The sequence below is a fragment of the Antechinus flavipes genome, chromosome 1 (assembly GCF_016432865.1).
Source record: "Antechinus flavipes isolate AdamAnt ecotype Samford, QLD, Australia chromosome 1, AdamAnt_v2, whole genome shotgun sequence".
Classification (NCBI taxonomy): Eukaryota; Metazoa; Chordata; class Mammalia; order Dasyuromorphia; family Dasyuridae; genus Antechinus; species Antechinus flavipes.
In genome coordinates, this window is record NC_067398.1 from 33,659,014 (window position 1) to 33,678,274 (window position 19,261).

General features: G+C 38.1%; 1 protein-coding gene across 1 annotated transcript in view; it reads right to left on the reverse strand.

Moving 5' to 3' along the window:
• SHQ1 (SHQ1, H/ACA ribonucleoprotein assembly factor) overlaps positions 1–19,261 on the reverse strand; it is a 110,478-nt gene that overhangs the window by 65,260 nt on the left and 25,957 nt on the right. The window contains exon 7 of the mRNA XM_051980861.1: positions 120–274. Within this exon, the coding sequence (XP_051836821.1) occupies positions 120–274 (155 nt within the window). The remainder of the gene's footprint in view (positions 1–119; positions 275–19,261) is intronic.

Genomic DNA, 19,261 nt, shown 5'->3' on the forward strand with positions numbered 1-19,261 from the left:
TAATTGGTTTCAGATTCTGCTAGAATCTGGTAATGTTTTAGAATAGAGGAGGTCCTGAAGGCAGGTAATGTTTTAGAATAGTTAATACATGCAATGTTCTACAAAATAAATATACTTACATTGCTCTCTCCTTCCGTAACACGGATTTCATAGCAGTAAGCCAAAAGAATGTCAATTAAACCAAAATACACATAATATCGAGCTCTTTTATCCAGCAGGTAAGATTTATTTGTAAACTTTAGAAGTTGATAGCTCTCTTCTTTAGAAAAAGAAACTAGAAAAGGAAAAAAAAGAGAGATTTTCAAAGATTAAAGCATTAAAGAAAAACAATGTTCTCACAATCCACTAACAAACCTAGATTTCTCCAAATTAAAGTAGAATAAAGTATTACAACTTTAGTGAAGAAAAAATCTGAACCATATTCTCATTTATCCTTTAGAAATTTCAGCAATCTTCACTAAAGATGATAATTATGTAAATATATAAAGGTATTCAGTTAAATAGTAAAAAAGAAACCACAAGACTGAGTGTTCTTAATCATTTTTATACCATGGATTTCTTGGGTAGTCTATAGTGAAGTCTATAAACCTTTTTCTAGAATGATATGTTTAAATGCTTAACATAAAATATATAATAAAATCACAAAGGAAATCAATCATAAAGATATTAATTTTTTTCATTCAAATTCATAGACCCCTTGAAAACTATTCAATGGCCTCCAGGAGTTTATGAACCCCAGCATAACACTGCCTAAACTGAAACTAAAAGGTTAGGGCTTTTGTCCCTCACTATAATAATACTTTTAAAAGATCACCTCCAAACCTCTACCCATTATTAAAATAAAGCAAATGGTCCAAGTGTTTCAATACCAGTTTTTAATTTAATGAAAAAAATAATTTTGCTGAAAAATTTTTGTAGTTGTTCTAAAATTAGATTCCTTACAAGGAAAGCGCATTAATTTGTTGTCAAAACAATCATTAATTACAGACCCAATCAACAGCAGAATCTTGTGACATTGAAAAAATAATCTCATGATTAAGATAAAATTAAAGGACTAATTAATTATCAATTTTTGTGTCATCACACAGAGTTCAGATTGTTTCATATATTATTTATCATTCACTGAGTTCCTTCTAAAACCTGCTGGGGAAATATACATGGTTCCATTCTTATTTCCTTACAATATCTTTATATAGACTGCCTAAATTATGCAGAGAAAAATGAGTCACAGAGGGATTAAATAAACTCTCCAAGATCATATTACAAACTAGTTAATTGAAAGAACAAGATCAGAAGCAGGTCTCTGGATTTCTCATACAGAACCCTACCCAATAAACTGGATAATTTCAGGAAGAACTAAGCAAGCTATATGAGCTGAAAGCAGCAGACCATCATGACAATAATAAATATCCTGTCCCATCCTTTACTTTTGAATCTTCATCTGAAAAATGGGAATATCTATTCCATGCTATCTGCTATGGCAACATCATAGATAAATCAGCTCCAAAATCCTTGTAAAATAATTTAACTTTCTGAAAGTGATGGGGAATATAAGAATGAAAAATTTCTACTCAAAGAGCACAAGCACATGCTTTGCTTTTCCCAACACAGATGATTTTGTACAAAATTCTACCAGTTGTTCCAATGTACCAATACCCTAACAAGAACAAATGATCACTGCCTGGATTCTTGCCAGCAGCCTTGCAAACAGGGAAGAGAAAATGAGAGAAACAAAAGATGACTCGTTATTGAATGTTCAATGAGCATATCATTTCTAATCCTCAATGAGAATATTCTTTATAAACAAGCTCTGATTTTTGTGGCATAATTTTTAAAAATTTTACCTCACTTTTATTGATGTCTTTTGTTTTTATAACTAATTAATTTCTAAATATATCCCTCCACTGGCCAGAGAACTATCCCTTAGTAAAAAGCCATTTCAGCAAAGCTAACAAGGATATTAACAATTTAGGTAATAAATACACTGACTGAGCAAAACAACATTCTACATCCAGAGTTACCTACCTCCGAGAGGGCAGGGTATATTAATGTTAAGAGCTGGGCTGGAAGAAAAGTAGGACAACAGTCTCAGTCAATAAAAAAGGATTTATCGAGTGCTAATTATATTCAGGCCTGATACCAAGAAAGGTAATCTCTGCTCTCAAGAAACTCCATTCTGATGACATAGCCAACAATAAATAACAAAGTGTGTACAAGACATGCAGAGAGGAGGCAGGAGATCACCTCGGAGCGGTGGAGACAGAAGAGGAGGTCCTGAAGGTAGAGGCCCATTGTGACTTGCAGGAGGCCAGGGAGACCAATACATCCACCCTCGAGGGGAGATGGAGGGCCCATGCAGCTGAACCCCAGAGTGTACACAAGGGAGGAGTGCGAGAAGGCCGGAATCATGCCAAAGAGCTGACCACCAGGGCCCAGAGTGGGCAGATGTGGAGCTCTGATGCCAGGGGGCTCGGTCTGGCATGCCCTCTGGCAGCTGAGGGGAGATGGAGGAATAAGGAGCTGGGGAGCAGGAGAGTCCCCAGAGAAGGAGCCATGAGGCCTAGTTGGAGCCAATTAAGGAGGCTAGGTCCGAGCACTGTCCAGCTGAGAAGTCCAAAGGGCAGTGGGCGATGATGAGCAGCTGTAGCTCAGAAGATTGGGGCTGAAGGAGGATCCTGAGGGCGGCTCAGCAAGCCTTCTGCCCAACCCTTTCTCCCACTCACCCAGATCCTCATATCCCTCCTCAACCCCCTCCCCTGCCTCTGCTTCTCCCTCCCTCTGCCTGGGTTGCCAGGATGAGATAGCCAGCCAATGGCTGCCCTTTCTAGCACTAACTCCTGCAACACACCCCATCTCCTCTAAAGCTTCTTTAGATTCTTGCAGTCCCACTTGTGTTTAGCCCTTACCATCGGGCTTGACTTCAGCAGTCACCGAGGATCGCCTGATCTCAGTCCGCGTGCCTGAGGCTCTCTCCTGAATCTCCCGCTGCTGAGTCGACTTCTCAGTCCCTTTGCAGGACCCTCCTCCAGGACTCCCTCTATTTCACTTCACCTGGAGATCTCACCAGCTTCCAAAGATCCCATGCCATTTCCATATTGAGATTCTCCTCTCCGCCTCTCCTGCCCTACCTTCACTGCTGGCCTCCAATTGTACATCCCTAACTGCCTTTAAGAGATCTCTAACTCGATGTCCAGTAGACATTTTAAGCTCACCATGTCCAAACACAACTCATCCACGTTCCCCCTAAACCTTCCCTCCCTCCTAACTTCCCTATGACTGTAAAAGGCAACAGCATCCTCCCAGTGCCTCGCAATCACCAGCCAGGGAGCTACCCCAGATTCCTCTCTCTCCCCACATCCTAAAACCTTTGTTGCCCCTGTAACATCCCTCAAATACACCCCCTCCTCTTTTCTGGCACAGGCCCTCCCCAACTCCAGCTGGAGACCCTGGAGGCAGCTTGCCTCCTGCCTGTCCCTATTCCCATCTACGCTCAAATCTAGCCACCAGAGAGATTTTTCTGAAACCCAAGTCTCACCATGTCACCTCCCTAATCAATAAACTACAGTAGCTCTCCATTGCCTCCCAGGGGAACAAATACGAAACGCTCATTTGGCATTCAGAAATCTTCCTAGTCGTACTTTTCCAGCCTTCTTACATCTTATTCCCCACTCTACATATGCTTTGACTTAATGACACGGACCTCCCAAGCTGTTCCACAAACAAAACACTCCATTTGTTGATACTGAAAATTCTTTCTCTCTGGCCATCCCCATGATTAGAAGGTTAAAATCTCATCTTTTACAGGAAATCTTTCCCAATTTCCATTGGTGCTAGAACTTTCCCTCTTTTAATGAATTATTTATCTAGTATATTGCTTGTTTATACATACTTGTTTGTTTGTTGTCTTCCATATTAGATTATAAGTTTCTTTAGGGTAGAAACATCTTTTGCCTCCTTTTAAACCCAGCATTTAGCACAATGTCCAGCACATAACAGATGCTCAATAAATAAATATTTACTGACTGACCAACTAATACATGACAAGCATGAAATGGACAATGATCTGCAAAAAAAGAATATGCTCCCTGATGTAAAAAGAATCAGGTGAGATCAGTATCATGGAAACCTAGTAAAGAGAGATCCCAAAGTGTCAAAGATACTACCAACAGTTCAAGAATGATGGGGATTTTTAAATGGCCATTAGATTTAGAAATTAAGTTAAGGTTCACTGATAATGCGTTTCAGGTAAACAATAAAAGAAACAAGACTGAAGGTCTGAAAGTAAAAGGAGACATGGAGATACTAGGTGTAAATGGCTTTATCAAGGAATTTAAGAAGGGAATGAAAACTAATGGGAAAAAGTCAGAGATTTGTAAGGATGGCGGAGACTTGAGCATGTTTAAAAGCAGCAATGAAAGAGACAGTTGTTAACGGAGAGATTCAGGATTAGAGAATGTAGACTAGAGAATGTAGATGATAACAGCTATAATCATCTGGAAAAAGCAAGAAGGTTAAGATTAAGGATGCTAGTAAAGACATTGATTGGTTTCTGCAAGGCAGAGGAGGAAGACGTCTGACTTTTCGTGAAATGAGGATGAGGGAGTTCTTAGTAAATGGCCTCAATTTTTCAATGAAGTATGTAAGAGCAGATTCTGAACAGAGAAGTAGTATCATAGTAAGTTTAGGAAGATAAAAGGTTTGGAACAGCCCCAGTGGCAAACTGAACAGACAATCAATTAAAGAGGAATTAAGCCAAGATAATATTTATAGTGGACCCAATCACCAGCTTCATGATTTTCTTAGTTCAATTTAGAAACAAAGGAATAAGACTAGAGGAGGACTATGGGAAGAATACTGCAGAGTTGGGATCTGGCAAGTATCATTGGTGACAGGATAAGAATTCAAGCCTCGAGGATGGTATAGAGTTAAACTGGTTTACTATGAGATCAAGACAAAGAAGGCAGGAAAGCTTAATAAATGCATGAGGGGAGAGGTGGGGAAGAGGGAATGTAATAGAAGGCAAAGAGAGATAGAATGATAATAGATTATTATCAAAAAAAGGAATTTTGGAGTTCATGAACATGGTGTGATGGCAAGGTCAATGGCATGATCATCTGCCTATGTAGGAAAAGCAGAGTAATGGCCAAGAGAACTAAGAAGATTGAGAAAATAGAAGATTAAGAGTAGTTGAGAGAACATCAGTGTGTACAATGAAGTCCCCCAATATGACGGCAGAGAGACTGTGGGATCAATAGGGAACAGTCTCCAGGGTAGCAACAGAGCATAAGTAACATACCCCATTCACTGTGACCAGCCAGGGGACATGAGTGAAAATGAAATGAGCATAAGAAAGTGTAACAAGGAAGATAGTGCCAAAGGAGAGAGACAAGTATCAGGGATTACCAGAAAATGGAAGGAGTGAGAAAGAAAGACATTTAAGATGAAAGTCACCTTGTAAATTTCGAAGCAGCCATTGCAGAAAGCCCAGGAAAAGAGGGAACAGATCCGGAATGGAGTACTGGAGGACTTGGATGCAAGTACAGGAGTATGGGAGTGGAGAAAAGAGCTTGCACATCAGTTGCCAGAAATTCAGAATTACTGGAATGGGAAATGTGCACTAACTAAGCAAGAAGAGTAAGTCCAGGGAGAAGACCAGTAGGTAAACACAGTCTGCCAAGGGAAGGATGTGAGGAGACTGTTCGAGGTAATGGCAATGATACCCATCCTATGAGGCACCTCATGGGAGCCAGGAGGCCAGGCAGGAGGCAGCAACGACAGCCATGCTCAGGGAAGCTCATGTCCCAGATGTGGAGGTCTGGAGAAGGCCGTGGGTCCTGGGTCTTGTCTGGGGTTGACCACTTGATGTACGTTGCAGTAGAGAGATCCTGGGACAGAGTCTGTGACACAAACTGGGAGCCCATGATGGAAGAATGGTGACATGGGCAGGGAAGGCGGTGGTAGTAGGAAGCAGGGTTAGAGAAAGCCCTGGGAGAGAACTAGGAAAGTGGGAAGCAAGGTCAGAATATCTGGTGCTGATGGAATCTATTCCTCAGTCAATCAATAAACATTTATTAACTACCAACACTAAGAGACAGATAATGTGCCTCATAAGGAATTTTCTTAAAACAGTAACTTCAAGGAAAAAGGCTACAGCTATATAAATGAGGGAAAAAAATATTAAAACGTGGTCTCTACTAAAACTCAGTGCAAAAAACATTGACGTCATTAGTAGATAACATTTATATGGTGCCTTAAAATTTGTAAAGTGTTTTATATACACTGCCTAAATTGAGCCTCAACTAATATTATAGCTGCAAAGAAAATTCTAAAAGAAGTGAAGTCTAGTGATAACTGTAGGATTTTTTAAAGATTTGTAAGCTAAAAAGTTTTTAGAACTTTTTAGAAAATTTTAGAATCCTACAATGTATCAAACAGAAAGTATATTATTTTAATTTTTATTCTCGAGACATGGTAGTTTATGTTAAATCACTTGAACACTTTATAAATTACTCATTTCAGAGAACATAAAATACTATTATCTGCATTGTGCAGATCTAAAATAAAGTAAAAAATGCTTTTGGCATTTTTTTAAACTCACTAAATTAGGCAAAAACAAAAAATGCCATCTCCCAAAAAAAGAATGTATTTGGACCATATGTCCTAAAGCCAAGGTTACAGACCCTTAACTACTGTTAACTACACATGGAATAAAGAATATAATTTAAAACTTCTAAGACTTAGGAAACACCACACAAACCCTACATCTCTACCAATAGCCTCCAGTGACTCATCCAGTTTAGCAATAAATATTTACGGCTGCTACGGTAAGGTATTTGCTAGATCCTAGAGACCCAGAGCCATGACAAAAAATAATTGCTCTTTTCAAGGTATTTGGAATCTATCGAGGAAGTCACATTCAACCTTATTCCCTGTATTAGCATTGAGAAGTTTCAGTTTCTCAGCTATGAAAAGAGACAGCACTCAAATCATGCTCACCCTGTCTTCATTCAGAAGGGGCAAATAAATTAAATTAATCAGAGATCAGAATCCCAACACCGCAGAACTCCAAATTTTATGGATGAGACTACCTACTCAAAAAAAGAAATTGTTAAATGATAGGAGATGCTTTCAAAATGCTATATCTATAGCATAACTATAGATAGTTATATCTATTAGTTAATGCTATAGATAACTGATCGACTGATCAATCTGGATTAGCAGAGAAGGCATTCCCAAGGTTTATTTCTTCCTTGGGTGAGACATCTAAGGACACAGTCCCACAAACCCAAACAGAACAGACAGATTAGTTACACACACACACACCCCCCCCAAAAAAAAGAAACTACAGACATAAAAAAAACAACAAATAGGATCAAATATCCTTTTCCACTGATTATCCATTTCCTATGAGATGCTAAGTTTAGCTCACAGGATCATGGAGGTTAAAAATTTGTTGGGATACACACGCATAAGGGCTCACGATTCTGGTGGGTCAAGAACCTCGTAGATGATTTTTCTAGATGATTCAATCCATCTACCCAAATATTTATTAAGCACCTACTATGGGCCAGAATCTCTGCTAGGTCTGGATATTGTTGCTTGGAGTTACAAACAAAAAAGTAAGGCTGCCTCAGCACTTGAGACACTTAAAACATTTTTTCACCCTTTCATGAGAAAAGGTCAACTGCCTAACCAGTAAAAAAGCATTTAATTGCCTAAATCATTCCCCACTGTTTCTTTCCCCAAGGGAAAGAAAGTAGATTTCTCTTTCCTATGGCTCAGCAAAATCCAGAAGAGAGAAAAACTCATGATAGTCTTCTAATCAAAATGAAATAATTCTCTTTTCTCAAAGAAAGATTTATTCCTCTTATCAAATTTTTGAAAATAACATTATCTTCTGCAAACTTCAAAGCTTTCCAGCTTGCCTTATGATACAGACTTTTAACACAATCGTTTTTTAGATCTTAAAAAGATACTATACTTCCTCTCCCCACTCCCTGAGAATGTATTTGTAACTTACACAGAGATGTATTTCAACAGATATATGATGCCTCACAAACTTTATGTTCAATATCTATGATGAAAACATTTCCATAAATGCTAGTTATATGAGAAACTACGTTCAAAATATGTACAGGGATACAATCAATTTGCAAGCCACCAAGTTAGGGAAATGCTTACTAAATGTAATATTTTCTACTCAGCTCTGCTCTTTTCATCAAGGATAGTTGAAAGTCCTTTATTTCATTAAAGATCTTTTTTCCCCCCTCTGCTAGGATTATACTCAGTTTTGATGAGAAAGTTATTCCTGGTTATAAGGTTAATCTTTTTAGAATATCACATTGTAAACTCTCCATTCTTTTGTTGTGGTGGTTGCCAAGTCCTGTATGATCCTCTCTAGAATTCTGAGGTATGTGGCTTATTTCTTCCTGGCTGCAAAAATTTTTTTTCCTTAACCTAGGAACTCTGGATTTGGGGTATAATATTCCTGGGAATTTTCATTTAGAAAACGTGATATTTAAACACAGGATTCAAGAGAAGTATTACAAAGGTAAACCTGAGTGAAAAATCATAAAGAACTAAAAGATGCTTAAACTGTTTACATTCTTGTGCAGGAAGATGATATATATAAGCCCTCAGAATTTTATCATCACCGGCATTTTGGAGAGAGTTTAATTAATCAGAGTGTTCAAATGTAATTCTTATGATTTCCAAAGAAGAATGAAGAGTGGAATAAAAGAATGCAATGGCTGAGCAAGGATGGGGGATGAAGAAGGGGGAAAGAGTCTCACATAAGTGAGGTACAACCAGAAGAGTTCATACCTTAAAAAGTAGTGAGAAGAGCAAGAAGCACTTGAGTATCTCATTCTCATCTGAACTTTAAAGGAGGGAAGAATACACATACATAGCCAAGGGGGTATTTTTTTTTTTAACAAAAAAAATATAACTAGGAATTTTTTAAGTAAGATAAATCTTTAGCTAATTTGAATTTAAAAAAATAATTAGCATCAAAAATGAAAAAGGTGAATTCATAACCAATGAAGAAATAAAAGCAATTATTTGCTATTTTGCTCAATATATGCCAATAAAACTGATAATATAAAAGAAATAGATGAATATTTACAAAGTTGTAAACTGCCCAGAATAACCCTTCCTAAGAAAGAAAAAATTAAACCAACTTCAAAAGGGCCCCCAAATCAGATGGATTTACAAGTGAATTTTATAAAAACTTTTTTGAAAAATAATTAGTACTATCAAATTCCTTCTCTGACAAATATGATCTTGATACCTTAACCAGGCAGAGTTGAAAGATAAAAATTACAGACCAATTTCCCTAATGAACACTGATGTAAAAAATTTAAGTAAAATTATAGCAAGGAGATTATAGCAGTATGTCACAAAGATCAGCCATTATATTAATGAGGATGGATTTATAATCAGAAATGAAAGGGTAGTTCAATGTCTGGAAAACTGTAAGTGTAACTGACCATACTAAAAACATATACAATTAAAAATAATAGGATTACTTAAAAAGATACAAAATTGTAGGATATAAAATAAATCCACACAATTCATTTGCATTTCTCTTTATTCTGAGCAGGAAGAGATGTTATACAAAGAGAAATTCCATTTAAAATAACTACAGATAGTATAAAATAGTTGAGTCTGTCTCTGCCAAGACATATGCAGGAACTTCATGAATACCATCATTTCAAAAAACTCTTTACACAAATAAAGGCAGATCTAAATAATTGGAGAAATATTCATTGCTCATGGGTGGGCTAGATTAATATAATAAAAGTGGCAATACTGTCTAAATTCATTTATTTATTCAATATTATATCAATTAAACAATCAATGGATTACTTTACAGAACTAAAAGAAGTAAATTTCATCTGAAGGAAAAAAAGGTCAAGAATATCAAGAACATCAATGAAAAAGAAAATGGTATAAAAAGGAACCTAGCAGTACCTGATCTCAAACAATATTCTAAAGCAGTCATTTTCTTTTTTTAGTTTCTTCATCTTTTTTTTTTTTGCTATTAAAAATGTTAATTTTTATAATAGCTTTTTATTTTTCAAAATACATGCAAAAATAATTTTCAGCATTCACCCCTGAAAAATCTTGTGTTCCAAATTTTTCTCCCACTTCCCTATCTCCCTCCTCTTCTAGACAGCAAATAATCCAAAATAGGTTAAAAACGTGCAATTCCCTAAGCATATTTCCACATTTATCAGGCAAAGTAGTTATTTTCAAAACAATCTGGTACTAGATAAGAAATAGAGTGCTTGGTCAATGGAAAAGACCAAATACACAATATACACAAGCAAATTACCACAATAACTTCAGTCTGATAAACTCAAAGTACACAGCTATCAGGGCAAGAACTTACAATTCAACAAACACTGTTGGAAAAACTAGAAAGCAATCTCAAAAATTATGTGTATCCGTATCTCCCACTGTATACTAAAATAAGTTAGAAATAGGTATATGATTTAAATATAAAGAGTAATATACATTCAAAAGCAAATTAAAGAATCATGGAAGAAATTATTGATCACATTCCTGGAAAGGAAGAATTCATGACTAAACAAGAGGCAGCAGCTCACAGGGTGTAAAATGGACAATTTTGAGTGCATAAAATAAGGTTTTTTGCATAAACAAAAACAAATACACATAAAATTAGAAAATAAGCAGGAAACTGGGGGAAAATATGTACAGTAAGATTTCAGTTCTAAGATAAACTGGGAACAAGAGTCATTTTCCATTTGATAGATGGTCAAAGGATATGAACAGGCATTTTTCCAGAGGAAAATCAAAGCTATTAACCTAACAATCAAAACTATCAATATCCATATTTAAAAATGCTTGAAATCAGGTATTAAACTTGTGGGCATACATGCAGGTCACTGACCCAGACTGAAATGAAATTGAGAAATGTTTAACAAAATAAATAAAAATGCAAAAAACATAAAGTTGATTTGTATTTGTCAACATGTGGTCCATAAGGATATATTTCTACTTATATTTGAAACTAATAATTTACACTAGTTAAAAAAAAAAAAACTCTTGAGGTACTGCTCTCTTCACACCTGTCTGGTTGGCTAAGATGATGAAAAAGAGAAAATGACAATTATTAGAGTGGCTGTGGTAAAACAAGTACTTTAATTCACTGCCATTGGCTTGTGATCTCATCCAACCATTCTATAAAGCAATTTGGAACTATGCCCAAAAAAGACTATTAAATAGTATATAATCTCTGATTATCAATGCCACTACTAAACGCATACTGCAAGGGGATCAAAGAGAGAAAGGACACATATGAACAAAAATATTTAGAGCAGGTTTTTTATGGTAGAATTGGAAACTGAAGGAATGCTCTAGAAGTGGAGACAAGCTGAAAAAGTCATAGTTAGGAATATAATGGAATCCTACTATACCATAAGAAATGAAGAAGGAAGTATTGCAGAAAAACTTGGAAAGACTTATGTGAAGCGATATAAAGTGAAATGCGCAGAAGCAGGAGAATAACTTCTACAACAGTGACAGGTAAGGACAATGAACCCTGGAAGACTAAGGCCCTCAGACCAACGCAATGACCAACTACCGCTCCAAAGAAGTCCAGATGAAACATGACGCCCCCTCCAGATACAGAAGTGACACATTCAGAATGCAGACTGAGGAAGACTTTCTTTTCTTTCTCACACCTGGGTAACACTCGCCACATCTCTATGACTGTTGATTTACAAAGCTGCTGTGCCCCATATTTTACGTTTCTTGTTAATTATCCTTCTAAAAATGAGCCCCACCATGAGGGAGAAGGAGCCCATAGCTGGGCTGTTCCCTCTGAATTCACAAAAGGAGGTGAGCATTGCTCCTTCCTGCTGGACCATCCTTATCACCCAAAGTCCCACTGATCCTTCCTCAGGAGGAACTGATGTCTCTGGAGCTTCCCTCAGCACTTGGCCCCATCTTATATTTAAGGGAGCAAAGGGCACACTGTGCCCCTGGCTGAGCCACCTCCATCTGCCAACAGGTGCTGGAAGGATCAAAGATAAGAGCAGCCAGTGCCTGGCACAGCGCCTGGTACCGGGCAGAGGCTGGAGAGCTGCTCGCTCCTTCTCCCCATTCTGTCCTTCACCAAGTCCCACTCTGATGCTTTGTCGGGGCCAACCAGGGACCGAGTTTCCAAGTCTCCCAGCAAAGCCCCTGGCCTAAATGGGACCAGGGACTGTCAGCTGTATGGGAAAATCTAAGCAACGCTTCTGGTTATGCATCTGGGTAGTGAGGAATCCCTGCCAGCTTGCAACCCTCAGGGAGGATCCCCGTCTCCCACGGCACCTGGGGCCTCTCTGCCACCCCCCCTCCGGGCCGTTCCTCTCCCAGGAGTTCTCATCAGGTCTTCTCCCCAGCATCCTTGCGGCCTAGAGCCTTGCTCCTCCTCTCTCCACTCTGCCTCATACAGTCCCTGGTGTCCTCCCAAGCTCGGCTTGAGAATCCTCTTGAGGAAGCTTTTTTGGGACCTCCCCCAAGGTCCCTCTCCAACCCATCACCATGTTTATATTATCCATCTTCTACATGTTGAGAAAGGCAGTGTGAGATGGGGGAGACCAGCCTCAGAAGAAAGGCACAACTAATTCCTTCATTTGAAGGAAGCGTTGTGTAAGCACTTATTATTCTGTGCAAAGTGCTATTATCAGGTAAGGAGCACAAGAATAAAAATAAAAACACTAAGAGGACCCTGCTCTCAGGAAGCTTCCACTCCCATGATGGCCTGAAGCTCCATCACAAGAGTCTCATGGTCCTTGGCTACAGCAGCAAAGGAAAGGCTAGCTTTCCTCCCTGCAGGCCTTTCCCTCTGGGAGTCCCATCACTCCCTAGGCCCAGAGGGCAGAGCCCAAGCACCTGCAGGGAGCCCTCTCTTTTCTGGGTCCTCATGGGGATCTCAGTTCCATGTGGATGACATTGGGCCTGTGGTTCTTTCCAGGACCAGGGCACTGTCACTTGCTCGTCCTGGTAGGCTCAGAACACTCCTCTTTTCTCCCTCTTCTCTCCTCTCCTATAAACCGGGTTCCGTTCCTCTGAGGTTCATACAATCCACATTCTACTAACTAATCTCCCTTCCCCACAAAAGATTTCTAATCTGATTTCTCAATGAGTTCATCATCGGATTCATAGACTTCCTCTAGATCCTGTCTCATCATAGGACAATGACACCGATGTACGTTGACTCATGTTCACCTTCCCTGATTTCTCAGTCCCTTGCTGTCCTTATTTCCCATGACCTGCTCATCCACTCCACTTTGCTAACACATATCTGCTCACATCTTCATCTTGCCAATAGGTCACAAGTGTTCGGCTTCCAAGTTCAATTTTGAATTTCCTTTTTCCCATCAAAATATTTTTTTATTTTTCTCATCTCTGCCTATGCTTTTTTCTCACCATGGCCTGCAATCCCTCCCTCCCTGATTACTGCTTCAAGCCCTCACACCTACTCTGGATACAATCTTCTCCCTTCTACACTTCTCTCCCAACATGGCTAATGAGTTCAACTCTGCACTCGGGAAGGCCAAGATGAAGCCTTAGGAATAAGAACAAGAACTTTTTTTTTCCCCTGTGGCAATTGAGGTTAAGTGACTTGCCCAGAGTCCAACAGCTAAGAAGTATTAGGTGCCTGAGACCAGATTTGAACTCAGGTTCTCCTGACTTCAGGGCGGACACTCTATCCACTGCACCACCTAGCTGTCCCAAGAATAAGAACTTTTTCAGGCAATATTTCCCAAGAGATCGCCTCTTTAATCATCATATCATCATATATCATTATATCATCATAATTGAAAAAAGTATTACAGTATTATTCTATAAGTTTTCTTTCAGAACTGACTGATGATTCCCTCTTTAAAACACTAAATTCGGACTTCCGGCCAAGATGGCGGAGAGGAAATACACTTCTGTGTAATCTCCGTGTTTTTCTCTCACTATTCATTTCATTTCATGCCTCTGAATTAATGCTCGACTGAAAAAAAAAACCATACAATTACTTACCAAGAGAAACCATCCTTGAGACTCGTCAAGAAAGGTCTGTTTTTGCGCGAGGGCGGGGACGGTATTTGGAAGCAGTCTGCGGGTAGCAGCAGCTGCAACCAGAGCACAGATAGCAGCTCAGAACCGGGTGGAGCGGAGAGGGGGTAGGACCGCAGCCGTCTCTGCGGTGAGAGCTTTGCTATAGGAGCAAGTCAGCAGCCCAGCAGAGAAGCTAAAAACACCGGGGGTGAAGAATACAATCCCAAACAGCTGGAGTTTCTAGGGACCTGGCCACCCCTCCCCCACAGTGTCTTAGCCCGCTCGGATCTCAGAGCGCTCGGATCTCAGTGCGCAGGCGCCATAGCACAGTAGGACCTGTGCCTCACGAATACCCTGCCCCTCCCCCAAAGAAAGCAGCCTCCATTCAAGGGGTTTTTTTTCCTTCTGTTTCTTTGATAGTTTGTCTTTGATAAATAGACAGAATGAGCAAGAAACTGAAAAAGAATTTAACCCTGGACAGCTTTTATACAGATAAAGAGCAGACTCCAAACCCTGAGGAGACTAAAAACAAACAGTCCCCAGGTGAATCCCCGAAGGAGGAGACCTTATATCCCTCAGCACAGATGAATCTCATGGAGGAAATTAAAAAGGCTCTCACAAGGGAGCTAGAAGAAAAATGGGAAAAGGAGAGGGAGGCTCTGCAAAAGGAGAGGGAGGCTTGGCAAAAGAGCCTGGAGAAGTCAGTTAAAGAGAGAGTGGATAAAGAAACCAAATCCTTGAAAAATAGGATTAGTGAACTGGAAACAGAAAACAGCTCTCTAAAAAACAAAATTGGCGAAATGGAAAAAAATTCCACAGAACAAAAGAACTCAATTGGACAATTAGAAAAAGATCTTAAAAAAGTGAGTGAAGAAAATACCTCACTGAAAATCAGGGTCGAACAATTGGAATTGAATGACTCGAGGAGACAAGAAGAATCAGTCAAGCAAATCCAAAAAAATCAAACAATGGAAAAGGATGTGAAATACCTTCTGGGGAAGACAACAGACCTGGAAAACAGATCCAGGAGAGACAACCTGAGAATCATCGGACTTCCAGAAAAGTATGATGAAAAAAAAAGCCTGAACACTATCTTCCAGGAAATTATCAAAGAGAACTGCCCAGAAGTCATAGAAACAGAAGGTAAAATAGACATTGAAAGAATTCATCGATCCCCTACTGAAAGGGATCCTAAAATCAAAACACCAAGGAATATAGTGGCCAAATGCCAGAACCCTCAGGCAAAGGAAAAAATACTGCAAGCGGCTAGAAAAACCCAATTCAAGTATCAAGGAGCCACAATAAGGATCACCCAGGATCTGGCAGCATCCACATTAAAGGATCGAAGGGCCTGGAATATGATATTCCGAAAGGCTAAGGAACTTGGTATGCAACCAAAAATAACTTACCCAGCGAGATTGAGCATCTTTTTCCAGGGAAGAAGATGGTCATTCAACGAAATAAGCGAATTTCATCTATTTCTGATGAAAAAGCCAGAACTTAACAAAAAATTTGATCTACAAGCACAGAACTCAAGAGAAATCTAAAAAGGTAAAGATTAATCTTGGGAACTATATTTCGGCTGTAAAGATGTATAAAAAATACATGTATACCTTGTTCTAGAAACTAGTTGAGGAAAGGACATTGTACTAGAAAAAAGGGAAAGTGGGGGTACTACATTTCATGAAGAGGCAAAGAAAACCTAGTATATCTGAGAGAAAGAATGGAGAGGAATGAAAATAGTGAGTATTTTACTGCTTTCAGAATTGGCAGTAAGAGAAGAATTTTAGACATATTCAATCTATGGTGAAACTTCTCCCACCTCATTGAAAAGTGAGAAGGGAAAAGTGAAAAAGGAAGGAATAAGCTAAGTGGAAGGGAATACGGGAACTGGGAGGGAAAGGGGTAAGTTGGGGGGGGAACTCTAAGGGGAGGGGAGGGATACTGAAAAAGGGAGGGCTGTGAGAAGCAAGGGGAGCTCACAAGCTTAATACTGGGAAGGGGGGTAAGGGAGGGGGTAAGGGAGTAAGAAGGGAGAAAAGCATAAACCGGGGTCAACAAGATGGCAAGTAATACAGAATTGGTCATTTTAACCATAAATGTGAACGGGGTAAACTCCTCTATAAAGAGGAAGCGGTTAGCAGAATGGATTAAAAGCCAGAATCCTACAATATGTTGTATACAGGAAACACACCTGAAGCGGGGTGATACATGCAGGTTAAAGGTAAAAGGTTGGAGCAAAATCTACTATGCTTCAGGTGAAGCCAAAAAAGCAGGGGTAGCCATCCTGATCTCAGATCAAGCTAAAGCAAAAATTGATCTAATCAAAAGAGATAAGGAAGGGCACTATATCTTGCTAAAGGGTAGAATGAATAATGAAGAAGTATCTATATTAAATATATATGCACCAAGTAGTGTAGCATCTAAATTCCTAAAAGAGAAATTAAGAGAGCTGCAAGAAGAAATAGACAGTAAAACTATAATAGTGGGAGATCTCAACCTTGCACTCTCAGAATTAGATAAATCAAACCACAAAATAAATAAGAAAGAAGTCAAAGAGATAAATAGAATACTAGAAAAATTAGATATGATAGATCTCTGGAGAAAATGTAATGGGGACAGAAAGGAGTACACCTTCTTTTCAGCAGTTCATGGAACTTATACAAAAATTGATCATATATTAGGACATAAAAACCTCAAACTCAAATGCAGTAAGGCAGAAATAGTGAATGCATCCTTTTCAGACCATGATGCATTGAAAATTACATTCAATAAAAAGCCACAGGAAAGTAGACCAAAAAATAATTGGAAACTAAATAATCTCATACTAAAGAATGATTGGGTGAAACAGCAAATTATAGACATAATTAATAACTTCATCCAAGAAAATGATAATAATGAGACATCATACCAAAATGTATGGGATGCAGCCAAAGCGGTAATAAGGGGAAATCTCATATCTCTAGAGGCCTATTTGTATAAAATAGAGAAAGAGAAGGTCAATGAATTGGGCTTGCAACTAAAAATGCTAGAAAAGGAACAAATTAAAAACCCCCAATCAAACACTAAACTTGAAATTCAAAAAATAAAAGGAGAGATCAATAAAATTGAAAGTAAAAAAACTATTGAATTGATTAATAAAACTAAGAGTTGGTTCTATGAAAAAACCAACAAAATAGACAAACCCTTAGTAAATCTGATTAAAAAAAGGAAAGAGGAAAATCAAATTGTTAGTCTTAAAAATGAAAAGGGAGAACTCACCACTAACGAAGAGGAAATTAGAGCAATAATTAGGAGTTACTTTGCCCAACTTTACGCCAATAAATTCGACAACTTAAATGAAATAGAAGAATACCTCCAAAAATATAGCTTACCTAAACTAACAGAGGAAGAAGTAAATATCCTAAACACTCCTATCTCAGAAAAAGAAATAGAACAAACTATCAATCAACTCCCTAAGAAAAAAACCCCAGGACCAGATGGATTTACATCTGAATTCTATCAAACATTTAAAGATCAATTAACTCCAATGCTAAATAAACTATTTGAAGAAGTAGGGATTGAAGGAGTCCTACCAAATTCCTTTTATGACACAGATATGGTACTGATACCTAAACCAGGTAGGCTGAAAACAGAGAAAGAAAATTATAGACCAATCTCCCTAATGAATATTGATGCTAAAATCTTAAATAAAATATTAGCAAAAAGATTACAGAAAATCATCCCCAGGATAATACACTATGACCAAGTAGGATTTATACCAGGAATGCAGGGCTGGTTCAATATTAGGAAAACTATTAACATAATTGACTATATCAACAACCAACCAAACAAAAACCATATGATCATTTCAATAGATGCAGAAAAAGCATTTGATAAAATCCAACAGCCATTCCTAATAAAAACACTTGAGAGCATAGGAATAAAAGGACTTTTCCTTAAAATAGTTAGGAGCATATATTTTAAACCTTCAGTAAGCATCATATGCAATGGGGAAAAACTGGAACCTTTCCCGGTAAGATCTGGAGTGAAGCAAGGTTGCCCACTATCACCATTATTATTCAATATTGTATTAGAAACACTGGCCTCTGCAATAAGAGTCGAGAAAGAGATTAAAGGAATTAGAGTAGGCAATGAGGAAACCAAACTATCACTCTTTGCAGATGATATGATGGTATACCTAGAAAACCCCAGAGATTCTACTAAAAAGCTATTAGAAATAATTCATAATTTTAGCAAAGTAGCAGGATACAAAATAAATCCCCATAAATCCTCAGCATTCTTATACACCACCAACAAAATCCAAGAGCAAGAGATACAAAGAGAAATTCCATTCAAAATAACTGTTGATAGCATAAAATATTTGGGAATCTACCTACCAAAGGAAAGTCAGGAATTATATGAGCAAAATTACAAAAAAGTTTTCACACAAATAAAGTCAGACTTAAATAATTGGAAAAATATTAAGTGCTCTTGGATAGGCCGAGCAAATATAATAAAGATGACAATACTCCCTAAACTAATCTATTTATTTAGTGCTATACCAATCAGACTTCCAAGAAAATATTTTAATGATTTAGAAAAAATAACAACAAAATTCATATGGAACAATAAAAAGTCGAGAATCTCAAGGGAATTAATGAAAAAAAAATCAAATGAAGGTGGTCTAGCTGTACCTGATCTAAAATTATATTATAAAGCAGCAGTCACCAAAACCATCTGGTATTGGCTTAGAAATAGATTAGTTGATCAGTGGAAAAGGTTAGGTTCACAAGACAGAATAGTCAACTATAGCAATCTAGTGTTTGACAAACCCAAAGATTCTAAATTTTGGGATAAGATTTCATTATTTGATAAAAACTGCTGGGATAACTGGAAATTAGTATGGCAGAAATTAGGCAAGGACCCACACTTAACACCACATACCAAGATAAGATCAAAATGGGTCCATGACCTAGGCATAAAGAACGAGATTATAAATAAATTAGAAGAACATAGGATAGTTTATCTCTCAGACTTGTGGAGGAGAAAGAAATTTGTGACCAAAGATGAACTAGAGACCATTACCAATCACAAAATAGAAAATTTTGATTATATCAAATTAAAAAGCCTTTGTACAAACAGAACGAATGCAAACAAGATTAGTAGGGAAGTAACTAACTGGGAAAACATCTTTACAATTAAAGGTTCTGATAAA